Here is a 26,193-nt window from a genome sequence, read left to right as displayed (position 1 = left end):
AGTATTCTGTGAAGGTAAATAAACCATTATCCACAACTGCTTCTATACTATATATCTGATAATGCATCAAATAAACTGGATATCCATGCAGTTTACCTTACTGAGCAAAAAGTATGTTATGAAAATTAACTAATAATGTTAATTATAATCAACAAATCACTTTGTATCTACTCTTGATCTTTCATCATTCAAAACTATTTTTACATAGCATGCAGTAAGGATTTTTTGGTAACACATTCTAGAAAGCCCATATTTTTAATGCATTGTAAATTCATTATAGATGCATTATAATGCATTCATAATGTCTCATAATATGTCTTATAATATGTTATAACTTCTCATAAATAATTGTAACTCCAGTTTAATACATTATAATCCTTAACATATTCATAGTTATACCTAAAAGAGTATAATGCATTATAACACAATAAACATCCAATTTTATCCTCAAAAGTTGTATTGTAATACACAGTATTAGGTATCGTAAAAGTGCTGTCTACAAAAGCAGCATAGTGTCAACAGTTATAAGGCTTGATGTGATCATATACCATTATAAGTGGTCTTGACTTGCTTTAAGTTAAGTTACAAAAGCAATGTCTTCTTATATACAGTCATAACATGAACTTGTAAGAAAAAGCTACAGGGTTAAAATGTATGTAATGTCTTATTATATTTTAAAACCACGTAAAAATATCGTATGGTTGTTACTTTACTCAAAGCATACCTATAATACATTAGAACTAAAATGTTATGTTGGTCATGTTATGTTGCATTATATTCGAAGATAAAACTATTAATAGTTAAGTATTATAATGCATTATAATTGTGGTTATAATTATTTATGAGAAGTTAAAACATATTATATGAGACTTTATAAAGGCATTATAATACATTTATAATGCCTTTACAATGCATTATAAACATGGGCTTCAAATACATTTTTTTACAAGATATTTGCGTACATATTTTTGTACAGTCTTGCTCCAAACTTTTAGTAGTAACTAGATTTTCACATTGCCTGTGCAAAACTTGCCATCACAGTGCATATTGCTAAGGTGTTCTGAGTGTTTCTAGCATGTTGCCTTGCAATTGCAATTGCAATGGTAATAGTGATAGTGATGCTTGCCTTAGCAAACACCACTATTAATAGTAATACCATGGAACTTTAATGAATAGACTCTATGTTAAATGGTTTGTATGCACAAGTGTAGATTTAATGACCAAATACTCCACAGAATTGAGATGGTCTGCATGTGTAAGATGATTGACTGATCACTAGGTCATTGAACACCACCTGCCTGTCATACTAATCATGGATCACTTACATGCTCTGACATTTATAATGCATTGGTAAATCAGCATCTGCCAAGAAATGTAAACACAAGCATGCTATTTTGCATGCCACATTTCCATGTTTAAAGGTACAACATCCTCAATGCTCAATGTTCTGCATACATTTGCTTGAGTATGACATTTGAAATTCAGAATGATTGTATATGCATTACATTCTAAATGTGCCTGGGTGGTTGTTAGCACATTGCTATTTGTTTTCGGTCCCTCCTTCAATGTAAGTCTATGGGACTTTTTTCAACCATTTCAACATCTTCTGGACAAAAACGGCAGATGGCTTATAAAAGTAATAGCACACCTCTCCTCAACAATCTCTGGACAATTTGAGGTATAATTAATCTCCTTAGCATAAACAGTGCAATACTTCAGGTAAGGGGTTTGTTCAAACTAACCCTAAGTTTGAGCAATAGTAATAGTGATGCTTGCCTTAGCAATCATAATAATAATCCTTCCTATTTTCTTTTCTTTTATTGTCCTGTGGCTTATTATAATCATCGAGTATGCACAGATTCCTACCAAATTCACAAAGGTTTAATAGTCGCACTAAAAGTGTGCCATATGCAAATGGCCTTGATCTGGAAATTATACTGTAAATGTCATTCACCATGCATGTGCTGCGCAGAAATACGGAATGTTCCCATGGCAACCAAATGACTATTTCTGCTGTGCTTCACGCTCTTTGTCTCTCCCAAGGCGCACATAAGTGGGTATTCAAAAGGCCAATGGGAATCCTCAAGTAACCTTCCTGCGACATCACATGCTCCTTATTCACAAGAGCAGATATAAATGCTGCACAGAGCAGATGGGCATCAGCAAAATCATTTTCAGCTTTTGTAAGGTAAACTAAAAAGCTTCCTGTGTTATTATCAGAATTGTTATTCAAGTCAACAATTTTATTTATTATGACTGAATCAACCTGATACATTGGGGAACACCAATCAAAGTATTTTAATGGTAAGTTCAGGTAAAAATAGATTGGTAAAGGAAAAGTTCAACCCCTTCCCCCATGTTGTTCCAAACCTGTATGCCGTTATTTCATCTGTTGAAGACAAAAGGGGAAATTTTGTTGGATCTTTATGCAACTCTTTTCCATATAACAACAATTTATAGTGACTATGTCTGTCAAGCTCCAAAAAAAAAAAAAACCACCATAAAAGTATAACGTAATGTAAGGCATAACAGTATAGCTTTGGAATGACATGGGGGTGAGTAAATAATGACAGAACTTTCATTTTAGGGCGAACTATCCCTTTAAAGGAACAACTGTTCCTTTTTTCTTTTAAAGTGCATCTTATCATTTACCCGACTAAAAGAAAATTGGCCATCTTCAGTTTGAAAATATGCCTTGAAGTCTTTATTTTTAGCTTAATGAATGGTGTTCTATCATTACCAAAGCAACACATGAAGAGTCACATTTCACAGTGAAACCATCCACAGTTTTCTTGAGCAACCACTGGTCGGCGCCATGATGATTGTAATTGCCTGTTTTCTATATCTGGTCTCGAGATGCCAAGTAAAAACTGCCAAAACGAGCGATCCAGAGGAGAACAACAACCATTTAAATGTCACTTGGAGTAAAAATGAATTTCAGGCTCAACTTGTGCAGTTGTTGGCTGTCATAACTCAGAATAATTAATGATATCAATATAACTAACATCAGACCATCGCTTCATGTCATCTACACACTCAGGTGAGGCACTGTCTATAAAAAAAAAACTTGTATCAGCATGTTTTTTGACAATTTTTACAAATGTAATACCTTAAACATTACATGCTAAGAATACACGCCGTTGAGAGTGAAAATACCGGAAATTGAAAACAGTCGAATCGTGGAACACTTCCGCGTTTAGGAAAAAGGTGGATACATAAAATGGTGTCAATTCCAGTTAAAACTTGATAAGAATCAATAAGACTACAAAATGTTAATGTATTTGCGATCAAAGCTATTGTTACATGGCCTTGTTGTGTACTAGAGATAGAATTAATACATGTCCAAACATGCCCATTCAGGCTCAGTCTAACAGAGAAAGAAAAAATAATAATTTGTGGCCAAAGGCAATACTGAAATGATACCAATATATAATAATGGCATATATATCACTGTGTTATATATAAAACACATATATATATACAGGGGCGTAGATTCCAGGGGTTATGGGGTGGCGGGGAGGTATAATCAAATCAAAACAAGCAAGTACATCCCCCCCAATATTTATACAATTATCAATGGAAACATGTAAATTATATATATATATATGTATATACACACACACACAGTATATACTACATATATATAACAGAATATACATATATTTACTCAAAATTTGCTTAAAGATATTTGAAAAATTCAACAACAGGTTTACCTGTAGATTTTGGAACAGACTTTGGCTGTAATTGGCTAATCAGATACAGTAATCAGTCAAAGCAAATATGCAGTCCATCACTAAAAAATTAAATACATAGAAAATATGACAATAGAAACTCACTCATATACTCAATGAAATATGTTAATAAACTACATGAAATGAACCAAAACATCTCTTCTACATCTCCTAAGCATCACCAGCATGAAAGTGACAACCAAATTAAACAAACAAACAAAAAAGACCAATATTTTCTATATCCAATGTCCCAGCACATTGTCATTATCTTATGTTACTCAGTTCTTATTTTAGTGCAAGACCAATTTACATGTTAAGCATCTATCACAAGCTCTCACCTTGCCAGATCTTCCCATTCAGACCAGTTCAGCTGCCTCCAGCCAGGTAAAACAGGGTACATTTTCCATCAACACTGTGTGACTGCCAAGACTCCCATGCTACACAAAGTACTCTCTACTAGGCACAGCTACAATACTCTTACTCACAAGAGCACTGGAAAATGGTTATGGAAACCATTTATGTAAATGGAAAATGGTTATGTTTCTTGGCATATACCCAGGCATGTTGATTGGCTGAAGGAGGCCGGCAGAGATGTCCATCACCGTGACAACGCTCTGCTGGCAGCGGCTGCTGCCGGAGTGGAATATACGGGCTAGAAATAGATTTGTGCTCACTCCAAAGCAGCACAATCCCAGAACAGAAGAAGGGAGGAAAGCCAGAGGGAATCTGAGATCTGAGACACAGACATGAGAAAGCAAGGGCATTCGCTTAGAATATCACACCTGCAACTAATGTCCGTAGCAAATGGTGTGGGATGAGTTATGTGCAGAAGTAAGGGGTTTGTTCAAATCAATAACCCCAAGCATGAGCAATAGTAATAGGAATAGTTGCCCAAGAAAATTCCACTAATTAAAACAGGGCATTGCTCAAATACATAGTTTTTAGATTGGTTTAGTAATTGGCTACAACTGCATTTCGATTATCATCTTTATTCGTGTCACATACAGCAAGTCAGCCGTGGTTTAATGGTTATGGTCGAAACTCAGGTTTTAAAAGGACTACTCAGTCTTAAATGGCCATGAGACAAATTGATGGCCTCTTGAAGTGTCATAAAACCAGAGCCACATTTTCTGTGCATCTGAACTGGACAGAAATAAGGTGAACAAAACAGAAATCTTTACCCTTAACTTACGCTTCAAAACCTAACTGATAGTGTTTTAAAAGCAAATTTTGACATATCGCGGCCCCCGTTTCGCGGCAGGCCCATCGGGAAAAGTACCGGTTCTCCTGATGGCCATTCCGCCCCTGATACAAGTGTTAAAATGAACCATTTTCAAATGTTGCATTAGAGTAAAAGTGTTTTGATATAATAACATAGTAGGTTGTGAGTAATAGAAAAATACGTGTTTAAAGACATAAACAGCCATAGTACCAATGATTTGTGTAAAAGTGAATAAAACACACATTTGTTGTAGCACCTGTACTGTTAATTTCACCAGGAAACTGCAGCAAAACGTAGAAAGTGGCACGTAAAACTCAGTTTGCAGAAATGTTGTAATAGTAATGTTCATTCAATGAGATTAGGTTAAAATATGTCTCTCTATTCCAGCTAAAAAGACTCAGGAACATCCATGACGTCACATAGAGGTTGAGAAACCTTGTCCAATCAAATGCTTTCTAGAATGAGAACGCACCCTCTCCCTACAACTATTTAGCACATCTGGCTGTGTTCTAACTGGTGCTAATCATGCTTTCGCAGGTCACTTCAAAGGGAGCACAATCCATGCTGAAGGGTCGTTCTAAAAAGAATTTCCAATCAAAATAACTTAAAAATGAGTGCGATGAAAACATTCACATCCGCTTGACGTCTTATCCATTCTTCAGTAAAAGAAGAAGCTCATCAGTCACTTGACGAGAACACAAGACCCCGCCTCAGTTACAGAATGATTTTTTCAAACAAAACAAATGTGTTTTTTCAGTCTTTGAAGCCATTAACTCAGCAGGGAGTCCCGACAGTCAAGTGATTATCACCTCTTGCTGAGAGATACTAATGTGCACTCTGTCTCCTTCTGCCTGGCTGATGATTATGTTAATGAAGCTAACACATGAAAATCTTTGGAAAAAACGTCTGAACACCAACAATCGCTTAGCTAGCAAGACTGACTAGCTAGCGCTAATGTCCAGTGCTAGTGCTAATACTATTTTCTCCTTGCCAATGCTCTTTTATTCCTTCATGTTCACTAAAGGCAAATCTGAATGATGCTCCATTTTAGCTTATTAGCTAGCAATCTAGCTAACGATAGCTAGTGAACTCGCTAACGATATTTAGACTAGCTCGCTAGCTGGCTACTGACTAGTTTTGATTTCCTCACTGTTGACATGCATTGCATTGGCTGGTGAGAAGTATCATAGCTACCTTCATATTTTAATGGAAATGAAGTTGCCAGAAATTATTGTTTTTTGCAACAAGTAGAATCGACCATAACACCCTCACCTTATCTTACTCCATATTTCCTTGCAGGAATGCAGAAAATTTGCTCGCCCAATGCTAGATGGAGCCGTTCTCTCTGACATCTGCAGCTCACATGCATGAAAGTTGGGGGCATGCCTGAACTTGTTGATACAGGAAATCAACAGCCTAATAAAGAGGTTGACTGGCACAAAGTATTTTATGTATTACATTTGATTTTAAAATACAAAGTACATGTATCTGAAATACTTCCCATCCCTGAACTTATGGAGGTACATAAATAGTTGTTATTAAGGATTAATAGATGCTTTAACTCTTTTGTAGTATTATTTATGTTGATTTATTGCAAATATTGTAGTTGTTCCCTGTGATGTCACCATTAGGGTGATCTGTGTCCCCTTTGGTCAAGTTGAAGCCTGTTAACACTATCTCGGTTCTCCTTGTGCATGCGCAACTGAAGTACAGATGTCAATGCATTTCTGTGGAGAAATACGTTTATTTTATTATTCACCTAGAATCAGTTTTAGGGGCTGTTTACACGACAAAGTTTTCAACTAAAAACGGAAAACTTTTTATGCTTTTTGGCTGTTTGTTTTCACGACAACGCCGTTTTGGGGCCTGAAAATGCAAACTTTTGAAAACGGGTTTCAAAGTGCATGTTTTTGAAAACGATGCCTCTTTTGTCTCCAGCAAAGTAATTGTAGAAATAAAGCAACCTCATCGTCCATCCAGACAAAATTGCTCGATGCTTTCGCCATCTTCATTGTTTGTATTCACCACTCTGTAGAAGAATGCTTATGTGATGTATAATTTGGAACAATAATTACATTAAGCACAGAAATAAATCTTTATTTTTTATTTTATTTTTTTGACAGTTGGTTTAAAAAAGATATTTTATTGGTGTCACAACTATTTAACAGCAATGGTAATTTACTTACACACTCTGAATTCGCTGGAAAATATTCCTTCCCAGTATCTTTTAAGGAATTTATGACTGTGATTGATACTATACCTTTTGAACTTATTGAATTATTAAAATATAACATTGTTTCAAGACGAAATATTGACTTTACTGTTAAGTTGGAAGGTATAAGTATTATAGATAAAAAAAATAATAACAACTATCTTAGGAAAATCTATCAAAATTGTGCAGCTCCATCAGCCAAATGTTTTTGTAGTGCACAATTTCAAAATATTAACTGGGACGAAACCTTTAAAATTACAAGATGATATTGTGTGACCAATAAGATTCGTGAGGTCTCGTTTAAGATTATTCACAGGATTTACCCTGTTAAACAATTTATTGCAAGATTTAGAAAAGATATTGATTTAAAATGTGCTTTTGTAACATTGAAATTGAAAGCATTGTACACCTCTTTTTTGACTGTATCTATACAAAAATGTTCTGGTGTGATTTAGAATATTTTATTAAGATGAATACGGGTACTGATATGCATTTAAGGAAAGAGGATGTTTTATTTTATTTTGATAGTAAAATTGAACATAAAGCATGGTATATTATAAATTATTGTTGATTTATGGAAAAAAATAATTCATAAATGTAAATGGCCGTCACAGAAACCAAACTTCACACACTTCAAAATAGAAGTAAAAGTATAACTTTAATATGTTAACAGGAGTAAAAAACAGTAAAGCGCTAAAGAAAATTAACTTTTATAAAGCCTTGAATATTCCCTTTTGAATCTTAATATTATATGCAATGTATATTGTATAATTTATAGCCTTTTGAATTCTGTATATTATATAACTTTTTTTTTCTTTTAGTTTATTTCTTAAGCTTTCAGTTGGTTTGACTGTCGTTATATTGATTAAAGCAATAATAAAAATAAAAATAAATGCTTATGTACGCAGGCGCGTAGTGTTTCTTTACAAAGTGACATCACCAACTACTGGCCTGGCATGCATAATACAGCGTTTTTAGTCGTTTTCGCGGATTCGTGTGAACGGGGATCATTTTGACAACGTTGTCGTCTGTACGTGGAAACTTTTCAAAAACGCAAAGGAAAACTTTTCCGTTTTTATTACATCGTTGTCGTGTAAACGTACCCTTAATCACCTTTATTTGAGCTGTGTTATTGTATGATCTAAATTTGAGTCAATTCAATTAAAATAATTAAGTAGAAACAACAAGATTTAAATAGAAAATATGAGTTTTGTCTACTTGCATCTAGTTCCCTTAACTTATAGTGAAGTTAATTCTGTAAGTGAACTTAATTACACACGTTTTGGAGATGCCATTACTCAATTCAATTGAGTAAATCCAACTTATTTTGGTTTTCAGTGTTCGATTTTTGCCATAGTTTTCATTACAGCCTTAAAGTACTTTCCAACAAGAATAAAACAACTGAAAACAACATATCCATTGTTGTGACACAGTATAAGATTATGCAACAAACTACAATGACCTTTCCAAAACATGGCAAAACAGTGCCTTCATTTTCCCAAGTGCACATGTTGAGAACATGATGAAATCCCCCTCTAGACCCCCTCATTCTGTCGTACTACACGTAATGGAAGATTGGCTCTGAAACCCCAAAGGTCCTTCCTGTTTTTACGCCCCAGTGGGCAGGGTTACTTCAGACAAACACAAGCACAAACACCAGATCACCCCAGCCGGGACAACACCCGGACACCTGCACAGACAGAACCGAGAAAGACACTTTTCTATGCAAATCATGATTGAAATGCAACAAATCAATGAGAAAAGGGATTTTCACCTTATAGGAGGACCATTCTGATGCCAATTCAGAATTTTCCCCGTGCAGAGTGAGTTAAAAAGACTGCGATGTTCATAAACAGTGCAGGACTATTCTTAGCACTGCTGCCCTGAATAACTCTGATAGGGAGTTTCTGATATGGGAGCAGCGCACACGTGTGTCTCAACACAGCATGTGATGCTCTCCGATTCCAAAGATTTCCATATTTCAAACAGCTACACACAGTTCTATTCAAATGAACATGACTCTGAATGCATTTCATATCCTTTACATTGCACACATATACATTTTAACTTAAAGTCACTTAACTACGTTAGTTTAAGGAACGTTCTGGGTTCAAAACAAGTTAAGATCAATTAGCAGCATTTGTGGAATAATGTTGATTACTACAAAGCTAATTTCGACTCGCCCCTTGGTTATTAAAAGAAAAGCAGTAACAGAAAGGCACTTATAATGGAAGTGAATGGGGCCAGTCTATAAAAGCTAAAATACATACTGTTACAAAAATATAGCCATTATACATTATACCCATTAACATGACTTTAGTGTAAAAAAAACATTTACTAACCTTGTGTTTAAAGTTAAATCCAATATTACAACTTCTTTGCCTGTATTGACTGTAACTTTACACGGAGAAGGTTAGTACGCAATTTTATCACATTAAATTATGTTAACACACATATTGTTTATATCTTGTGGCTATACTTTTGTAAACGTATGTATTTTAGCGTTTATAGACTGGCCGCATTCACTTCCATTGTAAGTGCCTTAATATAACAGCCTATTTTAATTAAGGAGAAGAGGGTCAAAATGAGTTTTTGTGGTATTCAACATTATGCCACAAATGCTGTTGATCGAATTTAACTTGTATTGAAACCGGAACTTTCTTTTAAGTAAGCCTATTTTTTCAGCTGAATTTGTAATACATTTCATTTGACACAAAATGGTTTTCCTTTTCCATGTGGATATAATGAATTTGTGAATTACATTTACATTTTTTAGACACTCTTATCGAAAAGTGCATTAAAGGTATACATTTTATTAGCTTGTGTATTTCCTGGGATCTAACAAATAGCTCCATGCTCTGCCAGTTGAGCTACAAGAACAAATGATGGGTTACACTTGATTTTACAGTGTCCTTATTACAGTGTAATTACACACATAAGTACTGAGTAATATTAATTAACAGCATGTACTGGGAACACTTTATTTTACAGTGTCCTTGTTACACATATTTTATGTATCGACTATAGTAATAACAGTCAATTATGCTAATGCCATTGTCTGTTCTAATACTCGATTCTGATTGGCTGGAATGCATGTGGTTCAAATCGTTGAATGCACAGGTTGTTCCGGTCAGTTTTAATCAGTGTTTGATATTAATGCGCTGTTTGTAAACATAGCAACATAACATTACAGAGCAAGCAGAGTGAGCTATAGCAACAGAAAACATTTCCTAACCACTTTCATCAGCATAGCTAATATAATGGAACTCAGTTTGTTTTCTTTCGCTGTCTGGCAAGGCAATGCAAGATGTTTTAAACTGTAATGTGTTGTGTATGTTATGTGCTGAAGTGCCGCCTATAGACACTAGAGGCCCCCCCCCCCGCGCTCACACATCTCTGACTCAAACGCTGAAGGAGAAGCACTGTTTGTTTACAAAATGCACGCAGCATTTTACGGTGAAGCGCTACCTTTCATGGACAAATTGCAATTTCATTCTTAATTCAGTCAATCATGCAGCCTTGATGGATACCATACCGTTGTCTCTGAAGTCAAAATCTGCAGGTTCCAGAGTGTTTTGAATGGTTTTCCCCTTATCATACACACAAGTGTGTGGTTGCACTCTTTTTCTCTGTCTCAATAGGCAGAGCTGTAGATCTAACGACTCTTAGATAAAATTAACCGTTATTTTTTGTTTTATCCAGTCAAAATTTGCACCGGCAAAAAATTATGACAGCTACAAATAATCAATTCTGGCAAGTGACCATGGTATAAGCGGGATAATCCATGGCTAGGTGTGCGTTAAATGATTTTAAATGCACTTCGCAGAGGCAACCAGCCTCCGCTTCGATGGTTCTTCACCTCCACGTCGTGCATTTAAAATAGTTTAATACAGACCTAGCCGTGGATTATCTCTTACATAATTACAAGCAACTAACCCTAAACCAAAGTCTTACCCTAAACCTACAGTAAGTACATGTTGTTAATTAGTAATAATCAGTTATTACTTGTGTAATTACACTGTAACAAGGACACAAAGTGTAACCCATGTACTTAATATAGGTTTATGGTTAGGGTTTGGTTTAGGCTTAGTTGCTTGTAATTATGCCTAATGTACTGTTATTAATATTGTCATTACATGTAATATGTATAACAAGGACACTGTAAAATAAAGTGTTTCCAAATTAAGAAAATAAAATTAAACATTAAAAAAAGTGATAGCACAGACACTGTATAGCCAATGAAATAGTGAAAATAGTTATTTAAAATAAAAGATTATATTTTTTGAAGAAAATATGAGTGGCGCTTGCTTGTGCAAAAGTTGCCGCCACAGTGAAATGGTGTTGTGGGAAGTTGCCAGGGTGTTTTTATGCAGTTGCTAAGGTGTTCTGGGTGGTTACTATGTAGTTCTTTACTGGCCCAAGTCAAAAGAGTCCAAGTCTCTGTGATATTCTGGTCCCTAGATATGGCTCAAGTCCCTTCTTCAATTTAACTTTTTCGCTGTTTAAAATAGTACGTCTGATTGCTTAGACAAGTAGCAGCACACCTTTCCTCAACACATGAATCATTCAAATCCGTAGCAGAAACGAGCGGGACAAGTTATGGCACCATTGTTTAATATTTAGTAGGTTTGTGCAAATCCCTAACCCCAAGTATGAGCAATACTAAAAGTGACACTTACCTTAGCATGCACCATTAAGACACAATCAGATATACAGTTGAAATAAAAATTCACATTCATATTACTTATAAAATGCACTCCGGCAAAAAAAAAAAAAAAAAAAAAAGCTAATGTCATTCATATGAATATAAATTTCACTTGCATGTAAAATTATTTTTGTAACAATGTGAAAAGTGAGTGAAAAAAAAAGTGCCTTCAATCATTTGTTTCAAGATTAGTTCTTTCCCAAAGGGGACAACTAGATGTGTTGCTATCGTTTGTCTAGGCAGCACCAGTCAGTCGTAGAGTCCAGGCCCAGGAACAGGGCATCTCACTAGGGGTCAGCTGAGGCAGATGCACCTTCAGACCAGTCGGACTCATGGAATCCCACGTGAGGTCTTTGTAACCCAGCAGCACCACCTGATTTGAAAATTGGGCAATCATTTGAAACACGGAAACGAAAAAAGCAAAAGTTTTGCTTCAGGTGAGAATTTTTTAAATGTTTGCACAAAACAGTTCTGGATCATTTGATAAACCTGCCCATTCAAGACAAGCTTTGCAGATCGTCTCATTGGAATGAAATGGAGATATCCAACAGACCGATTCTTACTAAATTGAGCTCAAAAAGTTGTAAAAGCTGTAGGGAATATTATTCTTAAAGCTGAAGCATATAACTTTTCTGTGTTAAATTACGTTCTCCTATTCCTACTTAATATGCAGAGACAACTACAAGTAAGCCGTTTGTAGGTTAATTTTCTCGAAAACGGTAAACACTGTGTCTACTATAAAAATTCCTCTGGTTATTTTGAGTGGCCGATCCAGCCTGACACGATCATATTGACTCGACCAATGGCGTTAGTGAAGACGGGACTATATGTTTGCGTATTCGGAAAGCTGTATGGATTTTTTTTTAAATTTTTGCAATTACGATCGGTGGCGCTAGAAGTTACACAAAAGGTACAACGGGGCTAAAGGCACACCTTAAGAAAAATTAGCATTTTTCTGGTCACAAAATGTATCAAGATTGAAAAGATTGCTTTATTTTTTTTGAATATTGATGGAGCAACACAATTTTAAAATATAGTGCAAAACTGGTCAACTAATGCAAATAATTTTGAGCCTCATGGGGACATGACCACCTGAATACTTCACTTGATCTCAATAACTGCCCTGTTAGTGGACACTTTCATTCATGGATTAAATTAATCCTGGTTTACTGTGCATAGTGAATTTCTAAAATGGCACTGGTAACTGAAAACTACTGTATTTTAATGATGCAGCATCCAGGCCACTAGGTGTAAGCCAATGTATGCCACTTCGAAACACTTCTAAAAATTACTGAATGCACCTTTAAGTGGGCTGGAATTAAGCCTGAAATTGCAAAGCACCTTTTATGTGCTGCTTTTTAAAGGAATTGTTACAATACACAGCTTGTAAAAAAAGCTGTTGGTGCACCTAACTGTCATACATGCTCATTTGGGAATGAGAGCGGAGTTCCAGAGCATGTACTTTTAAAGATTTATTTATTTGTTTATCATCTCTGAATAACCTGTGTTACTATTACAAGAGACAACAACATTTTGCCCTATTTTTGCGAAGGATAAAGCTGCAGGCCGAGCTCCAAAAGGGGCAGCAGCTCCAAACCACCAGCAAAGACATATAGAGCCCCTAAAACAACCCTTACCCAAACCTAACCATGGGTGGAAGTACCGTCCTCTTTTGGAGTGAGCCCAATCCCCTTCTGGAGAAACTCCACCCCTTTTGGTATTTTCCCATCCTCTTTTGGAGTTTTGGTCCCCGTTAGACGATCTCTGGCCTGCAGCAATACCTACTTGCTATTTTTGGATAAGTTCTGCAAAGTTCCGTTTAAAATGATCCAAACTCACAGGACTTCAGTAGACTTTTACAGTACTTTTATAATATAAATTACCTTAGTCTTGGCTGATGAGACAACCGGATCGCTCAGAACAATATTTCCACTTCTTGGCCACGAAAGGAAAATGGCGTAGACTGCGTTCTCTTTCGGCCTCATTGTATACCTGTTAGGATGATACAAAATTTACGTTCTTTCATTTAGAAAAGATATGAAAATAAAAGGCTGACAAAGTTCACCCAGAAATGAAAATTCTGCAATCATTTACTGTAATTCAACAGACCTCCGCTCACTATGTAAAGATACAAGAATATCGCTGGGAAAAAAGTCATAACGCAGCTCACCAAACTCCAGGTGTGACCGTGTCATTCTGAACTCTCCATGCGCTTGTGTTGTAGATGCCTTCTCCGTTCACCTTGAGCCACTGGCCCATCTGACGCAGTCTCTCCTCAAATACTGGAGTAATGCGGCCGTCATGAGTCGGGCCCACGTTCATCAGTAAATTCCCCCCACAGGACACGGTCTCTACAAGGGTCTGTTGGGCAAACAAATGACACAATGATCAGACTGTACAGATGTATTATTGAATGTGAGATTACTTTTCTAATGATCAGACGTTTTCAGAATTATGTGCATTCACTAATAATGTCTGCAATAGCAAGCACCGCTAATAACAATAATATGTTTAAATAACAAATCATTCATAATGTATTGTTTATTGACAATGAATAGGTACTTACAACACATTTTACAGAATTTGTAATTAAATTACTTACAAATACAAAATTAAAATGTACTTTATGGGATTGAAAAATGCACTCACTTGTATCATTTGTAAATCACTTTGCATGTAAGCATCTAAGTGAAATGTAAAAGAAATATAAACTCACTCCTATGAGCTGCTCAATGGTGAGGTAATCGCTGAGTTTGGCATCTCTCCTGTAGCCCCAGGACCTCTGGTCAATGGTCATACAGTTTTCCCACTTGCGTTTCAGCAGATGTCCGGGGTTGTATCGGTCGTTGCAGGTGAAATATCCACCATGATTACACGGACAGCCCATCCCCCAGCGGTCATTGGTCACAACGGTGTCACGAACAGGACTGAAAATGCATATTTGCCATCAGTTGGGTTATATTATGTCAGAGACATCTTCACTTTGACTATTCTAACATGTAAGTGGTTTGAGATCTCTAAAATTTCATGGTAGACCATGAAATTATGGGCTCTCTATCGACATCTGTGGTTGAAACATAAAATTGCAAGCTCCTTGCGCAGGAATGTTGTTTTGTTTTGGATGGATGAATCTGGTGGTTTGGGGTATACCTATGGTTACCCAGACTGATCTCACTGGCTACGTCTAAATTTTCACCACCTCCAACTCAACCTTGCTAAGACAGAGCTGCTCGTGCTTCCAGCGAGCCTAGCAATTCATCACAACTTCACCATTCAGCTAGACTCGTCAACGATTACACCATCCAGGACAGCCAGAAATCTTGGAGTTGTGTTTGACGATCAGTTGAACTTCACAGACCACATCGCAAGGACTGCCCGATCGTGCAGATTTGCCTTGTACAACATTAGGAAGATCAGGCCCTTCCTATCGGAGCATACTACACAACTCCTCGTCCAAGCTCTTGTTCTATCCAGGCTGGACTATTGCAATGTTCTTCAGGCAGGCCTTCCAGCAAGTACTGTCAAATCTCTGCAATTGATCCAGAATGCAGCAGTGAGAGTGGTCTTCAACGAGCCCAAGAGAGCACACGTCACGCCTCTCTTCATCAAATTGCACTGGCTGCCAATGGTTGCTCTCGTTAAGTTCAAGGCATTGATGCTTGCTTACAGAACAACCACTAGCTCCGCACCCCACTATCTAAACTCACTACTTCAGACTTATGTGCCCTCCAGAAGTCTGCGTTCTGCAGGTGAACGGCACCTTGTGGTGCTATCTCATAGAGGCACAAAATCACTGTCCCGTACCTTTACTTTGACTGTTCCCTGCTGGTGGAATAACCTGCCTAATTCCACCCGAGCGACTGTGTCTTTAGCCTCTTTCAAAAAACTGCTAAAGACACATCTTTTTCGTGAACACCTAACCCATTCGTACTAACGCACTACCTTCATGTTATTACAGCACTTATTATATTGTTGCCCCTTTTGTTGGATGAATCGCTTCTATTGTTCTCCTCATTTGTAAGTTGATTTGGATAAGTGTCTGCTAAATTAATGAATAAATGTAAATGTAAGTTCAAACGCTGGATTTTCAAAAGAACAAAACGTTGGAGAACCGTGAGTCGGACAAGTCATTTCAACTGTTAGTGCTATATATACCTAGAAAGTTGTTCATTGTGCATAAATAGTAGGTTTAGAGTAGGTTATTTTCATGGTTGTTGTTATTACGTCAAATATTCAGGACACGAGACAACTGGATGAAGTATGTCTGGAATTTTATTCATACTACTCGCATACATATCAAAAGAATGTTCTTAAAGGTTGTTAAAGGATTAGTTCACCATAAATGAAAATTCAGTCATTGTTTACTCACCTCTGTGTTGTTATAACCCTATATGACTTTCTTTATTTTTCTTAACACAAAAGGAAGAAATTGTGAAAAAATGCTGTGCTCTGTGATGTCATACAATGGCAGTTTATAGTGACCACCTCTTCAGGCTTCAAAAGAACACAAAAGTATAATTCAGAAGTCTAAATATTGTATGAGACTCATGATTGTTATGAAAGCATACGATAAGGTTTGGTGAGAAACGAACCGAAATATAATGTATTATTTAGTAAAAATGTTCACTGACCGCTGATCTCCTGTGCACATTCATGATAGGGCACGAGAGCAACAGTTCACGCAGCCCCTCGTGACATGGAGCGTTCAAGCAAAAACTCGTTTTATCTAAAAACAGGTCCACCACAGCGATAGTGACAACAGAACACAAAACAGACACAACACAGTTTATTTCTCACCAAACCTTATCGTATGCTTTCATAACAATCATGAGACTCATGGGATAATTTATTAGACTTCTGAATTATACTTTTGCGTTCTTTTAAAGCTTGAAGAGGTGGTCACCATAAACTGACATTGTATAACATCACTGAGCACAACATTTTTTCACAATTTCTTACCATTGTGTTAAGAAAAAGAAGGTCATATAGGGTTAACAACAACACAAGGGTGAGTAAACAATGACTGAATTTTCATTTATGTATGAACTAATCCTTTAAATTTATGGGCAAGTGCAAGCTCCGATTTCCAAGTGAAATGTCCACAGGGTGGCGCCAAAAGTGAGTTTATTTCAATTGTAAATGATTTAACAGTCAACAGGAATGCACATTTTATTAACCACATGCCCTTAACCAAAACCCAACCCTAAACCTAACTGTCAGCGGAGTTATAATGTAATCTTAGAGGGAAAAAGCAACCTCCGGGAAACTAACTTAAATTTAATGATACACATTTTTTTTCCTAATTAAATATTCTCTAGAATAAGAATTAGAGGTCGGCCAATAGTGGATTTTGGTGATACCGGTAACTAAGGTGGTGCAATAGGCTGATAACCGATTAATTGGACGATACTAAAATTCATAGGCACAGAAATTGAGGCTACAAGAGTCCAGAATGAATAAAATCCCAAAAGCAGTTTACTGTGCAACCAAAATCTCAATAACAACCAGAAAAGTTCAAGTTTAGTGCATAACGCGGGATTTAAGAACTATAACAAGTCCGAAATACACAAGGGACTCTTATTTTGAAATGACAGAGATTTGGCTACCTTTTAATGCTCTACGAGTAAGTATTTAACAAATGAATCTTTTTATAGCCTATATATTCACCAAATGAAGAGTTTATATGTGTATACAGTACTGTGCAAATGTTTTAGGCACTTGTGAAAAATGTTGCATAGTGAGGATTTCTTCAAAAATAATGCCATAAATAGTTTTCATTTTTCAATTAACATCATACAAAGTCCAGTAAACATAAAAAATCTAAATCAATATTCAGTGTGACCACCTTTGCCTTTAAAACAGCCCCAATTCTCCTAGGTACACCTGGACACAGTTTTTCTTGGTTGTTGACAGATAGGATGTTCCAAGCTTCTTGGAGAATTCGCCACAGTTCTTCTATCTATTTAGGCTGTCTCAATTGCTTCTGTCTCTTCTTGTAATCCCAGACTGACTCAACATTCAGTGGGGGGCTCTGTGGGGCCATGCCATCTGTTGCAGGGCTCCCTGGTCTTCTATTCTATTCTATTTGCAAAATGAAATTTGGGAGTCTAAAATGTATATTTCCTATTGACACACTAAAGCTGAAAATATAAATAACCATCTTAAGACAAATGTTTTTGTTAAACATCTTATGTGTCTAAGACTTTTGCACGTTACTGTATATTCACCAAATGAGGTTTATTGATAAGGAATAAAAAAAAAGAGAAAAAATAAAAGCAAAAATATATCGGCATAGATTTTTGCTGATAACCGATAGTTCCAAAAAGCAACTATCGGCACTAATTAATCGGTAAAACCGATATATCGGTCAACCTCTAATAAGAATGTCCCTCTCCCTAATACCAGCAGCCTCTGACTAGAAATAGCAAGTAGCAAAAGGAGAATGGAGTCTGTATGTTAAACGGTTTTGGGCTAAATAACTGCAGAAGTTTCACAACAGCAAATAATTTGTGCGCCATTTGAGCTTGCGTTGTGTAACTCTGACATTCAAGTTTACGTGGCCCTACCTCTCATTATAAAGCCAGGCGAGGAACCCAGTGCTGTTCCAGTATGTGTCGGGAGCATCTCCATCCCCATCAGACCATATCACTTCAGGTTTGAACCTGTTGACTATCTCATACAGCTCAGGCATGGTCTTTGTTGTGGAAAACACAGATGTGTTGTAGTGGTTGTCAGCATCTGCTCTGTACAGAGGGTTAAACCACTCAAACAGAGAGTGGTAGAGGCCCAGACGCAAATCACTGTTTGCCCGCAAAGCAGTGGCAAGCTCATCCACCAGATCACGCTTGGGTCCGACTTCCACTGCGTTCCAGTTCCACGAGTACTTCGAACCCCATAGGGTAAAACCTGAGGAATTGAAGTAGAGGTAAATTGAATAAATCTCACAAATTTTATGGGTGAATCTCACAGAACCATGTCAAGAACATGTCTGAGTCATACTGTGTTCCACCCCAAAATCAAAAGAATACAAACAGAATTTTATTTTGATTTTGGGGTGAAATGTGACTCTGATATGTTTTTGTGAGATTCACTCTTACATAATTTTAAATTCATCCTACTGTAGTTCAGTGCTTTAACTGTACCATCAAAAATGTCAACCAGCCAATATCCTGGTTCCTGCTCTAATGCAGCATTAAAAAGAGTGCAAAGAAGACACTGACAAATGCATAAGTGACTTGGAATGCAGTCTGTGCAGTAATTTCTCACAAACCTTCATGGTGTTTGGTTGTGAGAACGATGTACTTGGCCCCAGATGAGGCAAAAATATCGACCCACTCTTTGGGATCGAAGAACTCAGCCCGAAACTGTGGAGCAAAGTCTGCGTAGGTAAAGCCAGGTGGATAATTCTCTACCATAAAGTCAACATAAGACGGGACTTTCTGGCCCTGCCAGTACCACCTGTTGGAACACACTACTATTTATTTTCTTAATACATGCATTGTAATGGAAACAATTAAGTTCGCAATCTCCATTAAACTGAATAAGGGCGAATCTCACAAAACCTGTTGTGAACACGTCCCAGTCATATTCCAGCATAATAAAAGAAAAAAGAACATGAAGCCTTTTTTTTTTACATTGTAAAGTTATTCTCATGACAATTAAGCACATTTCCCCCATATTCTCATTACTGTAATGCAATAAAAACTAATTCTCATTATTATAATCGGAAATAACAATATTTGATTAAAATTGTAAAGTATTTACACACTGTGGTAGTAAGTACTGCCTTTAATTGATTATTGACCAAACTGACCAAATTAAAACCAACGGCATTTCGGTAAAAAGCATGAAAACTCTGATATGAAAACCCGACGGTTTATTTATAATTAATTAGTAACACACTTTGTAAAAATTCTACAAATAAATTCAAATGCACAATCCAGAAATAATAATAGCCATAATATTAAGAAGGGTTGGTTCTCCTAAGAACATGTAATATTTACTTTTAATTAAGGCTGCCAATCGATAAACTTTTTTAATCAATTTAATTACATAGTCGAATGAATCGCAATTAATCGGCTGATAAAGCCCCTCAAATAACAATAATTCAATATGTAATGATGAAATAATTATAAATAGTTATATTTAAATAATTACAAATTTTATATATATATATATATATATATATATATATATATATATATATGTGTGTGTGACAAGATTAATTGCGTTAATGTTTTTACTGCGTTATTTTTTTCTAGAATTAACGCATTAAACCAACAGCCCTACTAATTATTCTTTCTCGTTCTCATATTAATGCGGACAGAACGCCATAAACCGATGTGACAGTTGCGAAAGCGGCACTTACCTATAGGCTACACGATAAGGGAAACCATTAAAAACGCTTTGAAACCAGCAGACTTTGACTTCAGAGATATCGGAAATTATATATATCAGAAATTATTTATTGTTAGAACAGTAAAAATATTTTTTTTTTACCACTTTGTACATTCTGTTAATTTTTTTAAGAATTCCTAAGTAAAACAGAAAATATCGGTATCGGTATTTTTTTTTTTTTTTTTTTTTTTTCTTAAAATCGGTTTCAGCTAAAATGTTTCATATCGGTGCATCTCTAAAAAAAATAAAACTTTTTATTTTTATTATATATATATTTTTTATATAAGAATCTAACGATAATCACCTACCAAAAAAATAAAAAATAAAATGGAATTACTTTAACACCATGTCCACAACATATTGAAATTATGTCAACCACACTGTGTTTTTCCTGACGCTGTTTTGCACTTACCAGAACCATTCGCTGCCGTAGCTGGGAACAGAAAACACTCCCCAGTGAATGAATATGCCGAATTTGGCTTGGTCATACCATTCCGGAAGAGGTCTTGAATCAAGTGATTCCCATGTAGGCTTGTATTGACAATGGCAGGTGCCAATAACAAGTAAACAGAAGCCTAAAACACTCAACTGGTGCATTGTGCTACTGTTTCTGTCTCCGCTCCGCACTGATTATATGAGAACTGCACTGATCTATATATAAAGATCAGTGGAGAGCTGCTTCAAATCACATGATACTGTTATCTAAAAATGCATGTGACTGGTCGTACACCCGACAAACGTCCCTGTAGTTTCAAACACAGTAATTGATGAAGCTTCCTAGTTCTGAAACTATTTACGGAAAACAAATCTAGCAGCTTTCACGTGCGCGAATCTACTATGGCAGTGGCTTGGGATCATGAATATTAATTACGTAACTTGACGTTCGTCCAATCGGTCTAAATGATGATTGGCTGAACGGCAGACTTTGGCCCTATTGAGAGGGTTTGGCTTATAAATATTAACTAGAATTTTCATTTATTTTATTTTTCGCAAAACATGCAATAAAATGTTACATTTGAGAGAAATGAAATGAAAGAAAATTCTTAAAAAATTAAAATAATACAAACATTTATTTTTCTTCTTTAACAAACACAACAGTTGTGATGGTTAAATAAATAAAGAATACTAACTAAATTATTCCTATTTTATATTTTGCAGTGCATAGAGGGGGGAAAAATAGTAATACTACTATTATTCCCACAAGGTATACATTAAAATAATAGAAAGATCTATTGTTCTTTATCAAAAAGACAAGTTATTTGTACTTATTTATGCACTTTTGTGGTATATTGAAATTACATTAATTATTTATGGTTCATAAATACCGACTATATTGTTTTTTTATATATATATATTTAGCAAAACATACAGATAAAACCGTTCCTTGCAAAGGAGATACAATACAATTATTGCTTTCATTAAAATAATAGTAGTGTGTCTTTAAATTATTATTATCCCCATATTAACACACTTACAATTGTCACATTTAAATTAAATTTAAAAAATAAATCTAAAATTAGATACGCTTTAACAGATGTTCGCTACAGGAAGGTTACCGAGCAACAATTTTTGACCTAATTAATATTCATGAGGTAAGCCTTCGCCGTAGTAGGATTCATAGATATCTATGGTAGGATTCGAAGAGTAAACTGCATCGTCACATCCGATTCTGTTGTGAACGTCTGTAGATCCATGTGCAATCCGCTTATTTATATCAATCTATGCAAGGATATATCGACTGCCACTGTCATATATCTGCCGAAGATTTTGACAGTGTAAGGTGTTTAGAAGCTCTGTTCATAATATTGTGAAATGATCTGAGAACGTTTCTTAATAAGTATGTTTTGCGTTTTTAGGACATTGATTATGTCATTGGGGAGTCTAAAAAGGTACTTTATTCCATCTAAGTTCTCTATCAAACAGATATCCGGTATGTTATCATGTAAAGTGTGTTATAATGTTTATTATTTCATTTCAGGCTGGGCTTGTTGCCCTCCTTGCAGTAGCAGAGCATGCTGGGGAGTTTGAGAAAATTATACAGCTCTCACAAAGGTATTGCATAGATCCTTTATCATAGTGGATCATATATTAAAGCAAATGCAACATTAATTGGCTTTAATACCTTGAAGGTTCCCTGGATTTGTCATCCCATGTCTTGGAGTTCATCCTGTCCAAGGTCAAGACCCAGCACAACCCAGAGGAGCTTTACCTGAGGTCTGAAAAATATGTATATAATGATGAATTTCTGTTATTTTATCTACTATCTCACACACTGACATTTCTATGTTTTCAACCCCAAAGGATTTAGACGCTGCCTTACCACTGATTGAAAAATACAAAGAACACATTGTGGCTATTGGTGAGGTTAGACATATATTGTACTTATGGCTTATAAATAGATAATAGAGTTCTATTGTCTGTGGCTGTCGATTATTGAAATTAATTGGGTCACTTCCCCTAATTGTCTGATAATTTGCAAGCAACAATAAGTACCAATGTTTCACAACTGTTAATGCAATAAACAGTGTAACTGTTTTTGGCAATATTAAAATTGTAAAATCACATATAGGTAGTGTTGGGTGTAATCTGATTATTAGTTACTGTAATCAAATTACCTTTTAAGTCAAAAGTAGTGTAATATATTACATTTTAAATTCTTGTAATCATTTTACTAACTTTCAATCAATTGAATCAAGTGATTCCCATGATTACTTCTTCGAGGAAGTAATCGGTAAAGTAGTTGGAGTACATTTTTTAGAGAATTACTACAAGTTGTACTGAATGTACATACAGTGGCAAGAAAAAGTATGTGAACCCTTTGGAATGAGCTGGTTTGCTGCATTAATTGTTCATAAAATGTGATCTCAACTTCATTAAAGTCACAAGTATAGACAAGCACAATGTGCTTAAGCTAACAACAAACAAACAATTACTGAAGCGAATTCACTGTGCTTTGGAAAAAGTAAGTGAACCCTTGGATTTATTAACTGGAAGATCCTCCTTTGGCAGCAATAATCTCAAGCAAGCATTTGCGGTAGTTGCGGATTAGACCTGCACAAAGTTCAGAAGGATTTTTTAACCATTCTTCCTTACAGAACTGCTTCAGCTCAGACATATTCTTAGGATGTCTAGAGTGAACGGCTCTCTTGAGGTAATATCACAGGGTCTTTATTGGGTTAAGTTCTGGACTCTGACTGCGCCACTCCTAAAGATGGATTTTCTTTTTTTTGAAGCCATTCTGTAGTGGATCTACTTTGATGTTTAGGGTCATTGTCTTGCTGCATCACCCAACTTCTACTGAGCTTCAGCTGGTGCACAGCCACCCTGATATTATCCTGTAGGATATCTTGATAAACTTGGGAATTAATTTTCTCTTGGTAATGGCAAGTGGTCTAGGACCCGAAGCAGCATACCAGCCACAAATCATGATGCTCCCGCCACCATAATTCACCATTGGGTTGATGTTTTCATGTTGGTATGTGGTGCCCTTTTTACGCCATACATAGTGCTGCGTGTTCTTCCCAAACCTTAGTTTCATCAGTCCACAAAACATTTTCCCAGTAGTGTTGTGGAGTGTCAAGGTGGTCTTTGGCAGACTTCAGGCGTGCAGCAGTTTGTTTGTTGGAAAGCAGCGGCTTCCTTCGTGGTGTCCTGCCATAGACACCATGCCTGTTTAATGATTTCCATATAGTAGACTCATGAACAGAGATGTTAACCAGTTCCAATGATTCCTTCAAGTCTTTAGCTGTCACTCTAGGGTTCTTGTTTACTTCATTGATCATTCTGTGGTGTTCCCTTTGAGTCATCTTGGCTGGACGGCCACTTCTAGGGAGAGTAGCCACAGTACTAACTCATATCCATTTATAGACAACTTGTCTAACTGTGGACAGATGCATATCTAAGCTCTTCGAGACTTTGCAACCCCTTCCAGCTTTATGAAAAGCAACAATTCTTGATCATAGGTCTTCTGAGATCTCTTTTTTGTGAGGCATGGTCCACGTTAGCAGATGCTTCTTTTGAATAGCAAACTCAACATGCGTGGGTGCTTTTTATAAGTCAAAGCAGCTCTAACCCACACCTCCAATCTCGTTTCATTAACTGGTTGCCAGGTTTGCCAACTCCTGACTCTAATTAGCTTTTGTTGATGTCATTAGCCAAGGGGTTCACATACTTTTCCCAGCCTACATTGTATTTGAATGATGTATTTAATATGTACAAGAACAATAAAATAATTTTGGTGTTATTAGTTTAAACAGATTGTTTGTAACTTAGATGAAGATCAAACCAGATTTTAAGACAAATGTGTACATAAATGCAGGTAATTCCAATTGGTTCACATACTTTTTCTTGCCACTGTATTACTAACTTTTAATTAATTACTTTTAAGTGCATTACTTCCATTATACATATTTTTCAAATAATATTATTTATGTAGAATACATTGAAAACATTGTTTATATGTACATCTGTTAACCTTTGTGACAGTTGAAGAGTCACTAATTGTAAAAAGTAACTGTAATTGTAAGGGAGAAACATGGTGTTTTGTGTATTATATGTGTGCGACAATGAACTTACCCAAAACTGCATATAGGTTGGCCTGGATTTCACCCCACGCATAGTCAACAGTGACGCTGGCAAAGACAATCAGAGAAAAGTGCTCGTTCGACAGGCAGAACTCGCAAAACAGTTGAATCTCCCCTTGTGAGTCTCATTCTTTTGCCTTTGTGTTTTAAAATGTTCATTTTAGTTGACATAGTCATTTTACAGTTTATCTGTCAATTAGAAATGTGCACTCAAGATCTGCTGGGAGACCAACCATCCATCTTTTGAAGGAGATCGGTATGCATGCCAAAACATGCATTTATTCAAAAATGAGTTGCTTTTCATGATTATGTCATCTCACTCATGTCTGTTTGTCAATCAGGTGTAGAGAATGCACTTCTGCATGCATTTGATGGAAAACCCTCAGTTGCAATGGAGGGTGTTAAAGCTGGCTATTATTTTTCAATACCGCCATCCATTATAAGAAGTGATCAGGTAAATATACTACTACATTTAGCAACATTTGAACTGTGCGATCAGTTTTGCATTATTTTTGCATTACTATTTGCATTCTTTGCTCTGCTACTTTGCCTTTATATTATGCAATTGAGTATTCATGAGAGTTGTGTAATAACTATATCTATAACTACATAAATGTTTTCTTTTGTCACACATCACATGTACAAGAAGCAGAAGCTCGTGAAGCAGATTCCTCTGGAGAACATGTGTCTAGAGACGGATTCTCCCGCACTGGGACCTGAAAAGCAGGTACGGTGACATTTTGTGTTCAACTGCAAAAACGTGTATTTAATTTAAGTTTACTTCTTGGTTTGGTGTTGTTTGATAGTTTTTGACATACACGTACATCTGTCTTTCACTCCAGGTGAGGAATGTACCACAGAATATCCGTATTAGTGCGGAATATATTGCCAAAGTCAAAGGAATCCCCTTGGAGAGGGTCATAGAGGTCACCACACAAAATGCCATGCGCCTCTTCCCCAAATTAAAGACATTTATCAAAGCTTAACTCTGAATGAAACGCCTCTCAAGTTGTTTTGTTGTGAAAAATCATCACCTTTTTTCAAAAGATATTGCTTATTTTCATTTGTGTGGCTTAAATGTGTATATGTAAGATTTTTTTGGTTCTTTAAACCCTTTTTGGTTTTATGATGTACCTTTGCAAAGGTCATATTTACCAGAACAATAAAAGCAGAAGAGAAGTATTTTGAGAAGTGAAAACTAAAATAAATTGATGTGGAAATTAAATGAATTGGTTGTTTGTCTTTGACATATCTGGTATCATTGCTGTAAAATTGGATTAAACAGAGACTTTGTGATTCAGGCAGTGGGTGGAAATCTTTTTTCAGTAAAAACTAACTTACTC

At 36.1% G+C, this 26,193-nt stretch overlaps 4 protein-coding genes across 6 annotated transcripts in view; 1 reads left to right on the top strand and 3 right to left on the bottom strand.

Moving 5' to 3' along the window:
• LOC127455321 (transcription factor HIVEP2-like) overlaps positions 1 to 9,816 on the bottom strand; it is a 29,564-nt gene extending 19,748 nt beyond the window's left edge. Inside the window, exon 1 of the mRNA XM_051723110.1 lies at positions 6,226 to 9,816. The gene's annotated coding sequence lies outside the window, so the exon portion shown is untranslated. The remainder of the gene's footprint in view (positions 1 to 6,225) is intronic.
• Positions 1 to 26,193, bottom strand: part of LOC127455327 (beta-taxilin-like) — a 102,285-nt gene that overhangs the window by 40,262 nt on the left and 35,830 nt on the right. The window lies entirely within an intron of this gene.
• On the bottom strand, positions 9,963 to 21,081 carry LOC127455329 (plasma alpha-L-fucosidase-like). The gene is made up of 7 exons (XM_051723127.1): positions 20,680 to 21,081; positions 19,141 to 19,328; positions 18,437 to 18,776; positions 14,587 to 14,797; positions 14,041 to 14,231; positions 13,754 to 13,862; positions 9,963 to 12,243 (listed from the first exon to the last, which is right to left on the bottom strand). Exons 1-7 carry the CDS (start codon positions 20,862 to 20,864, stop codon positions 12,106 to 12,108), a joined length of 1,362 nt encoding a protein of 453 aa, XP_051579087.1. The 5' UTR covers positions 20,865 to 21,081; the 3' UTR covers positions 9,963 to 12,105.
• On the top strand, positions 21,907 to 26,075 carry LOC127455331 (putative deoxyribonuclease TATDN3). 3 transcript variants are annotated; one of them, XM_051723131.1, is made up of 10 exons: positions 21,907 to 22,042; positions 22,124 to 22,156; positions 22,246 to 22,319; positions 22,397 to 22,481; positions 22,569 to 22,631; positions 24,859 to 24,968; positions 25,051 to 25,106; positions 25,192 to 25,304; positions 25,503 to 25,577; positions 25,693 to 26,075. In XM_051723131.1, the coding sequence occupies exons 1-10, from the start codon at positions 21,989 to 21,991 to the stop codon at positions 25,834 to 25,836; spliced, it is 807 nt and encodes a 268-aa protein (XP_051579091.1). In that variant the 5' UTR covers positions 21,907 to 21,988; the 3' UTR covers positions 25,837 to 26,075. The 3 variants fall into 3 exon arrangements, with proteins under 3 accessions (XP_051579091.1, XP_051579090.1, XP_051579089.1); XM_051723130.1 differs by having other exon boundaries at positions 25,500 to 25,577; XM_051723129.1 differs by having other exon boundaries at positions 25,497 to 25,577.

This window comes from Myxocyprinus asiaticus, chromosome 17, assembly GCF_019703515.2.
Source record: "Myxocyprinus asiaticus isolate MX2 ecotype Aquarium Trade chromosome 17, UBuf_Myxa_2, whole genome shotgun sequence".
Taxonomy (NCBI): domain Eukaryota; kingdom Metazoa; phylum Chordata; class Actinopteri; order Cypriniformes; family Catostomidae; genus Myxocyprinus; species Myxocyprinus asiaticus.
Note: the sequence above shows the minus strand (reverse complement) of the source record. Positions and strands in the feature narration are given on the sequence as shown.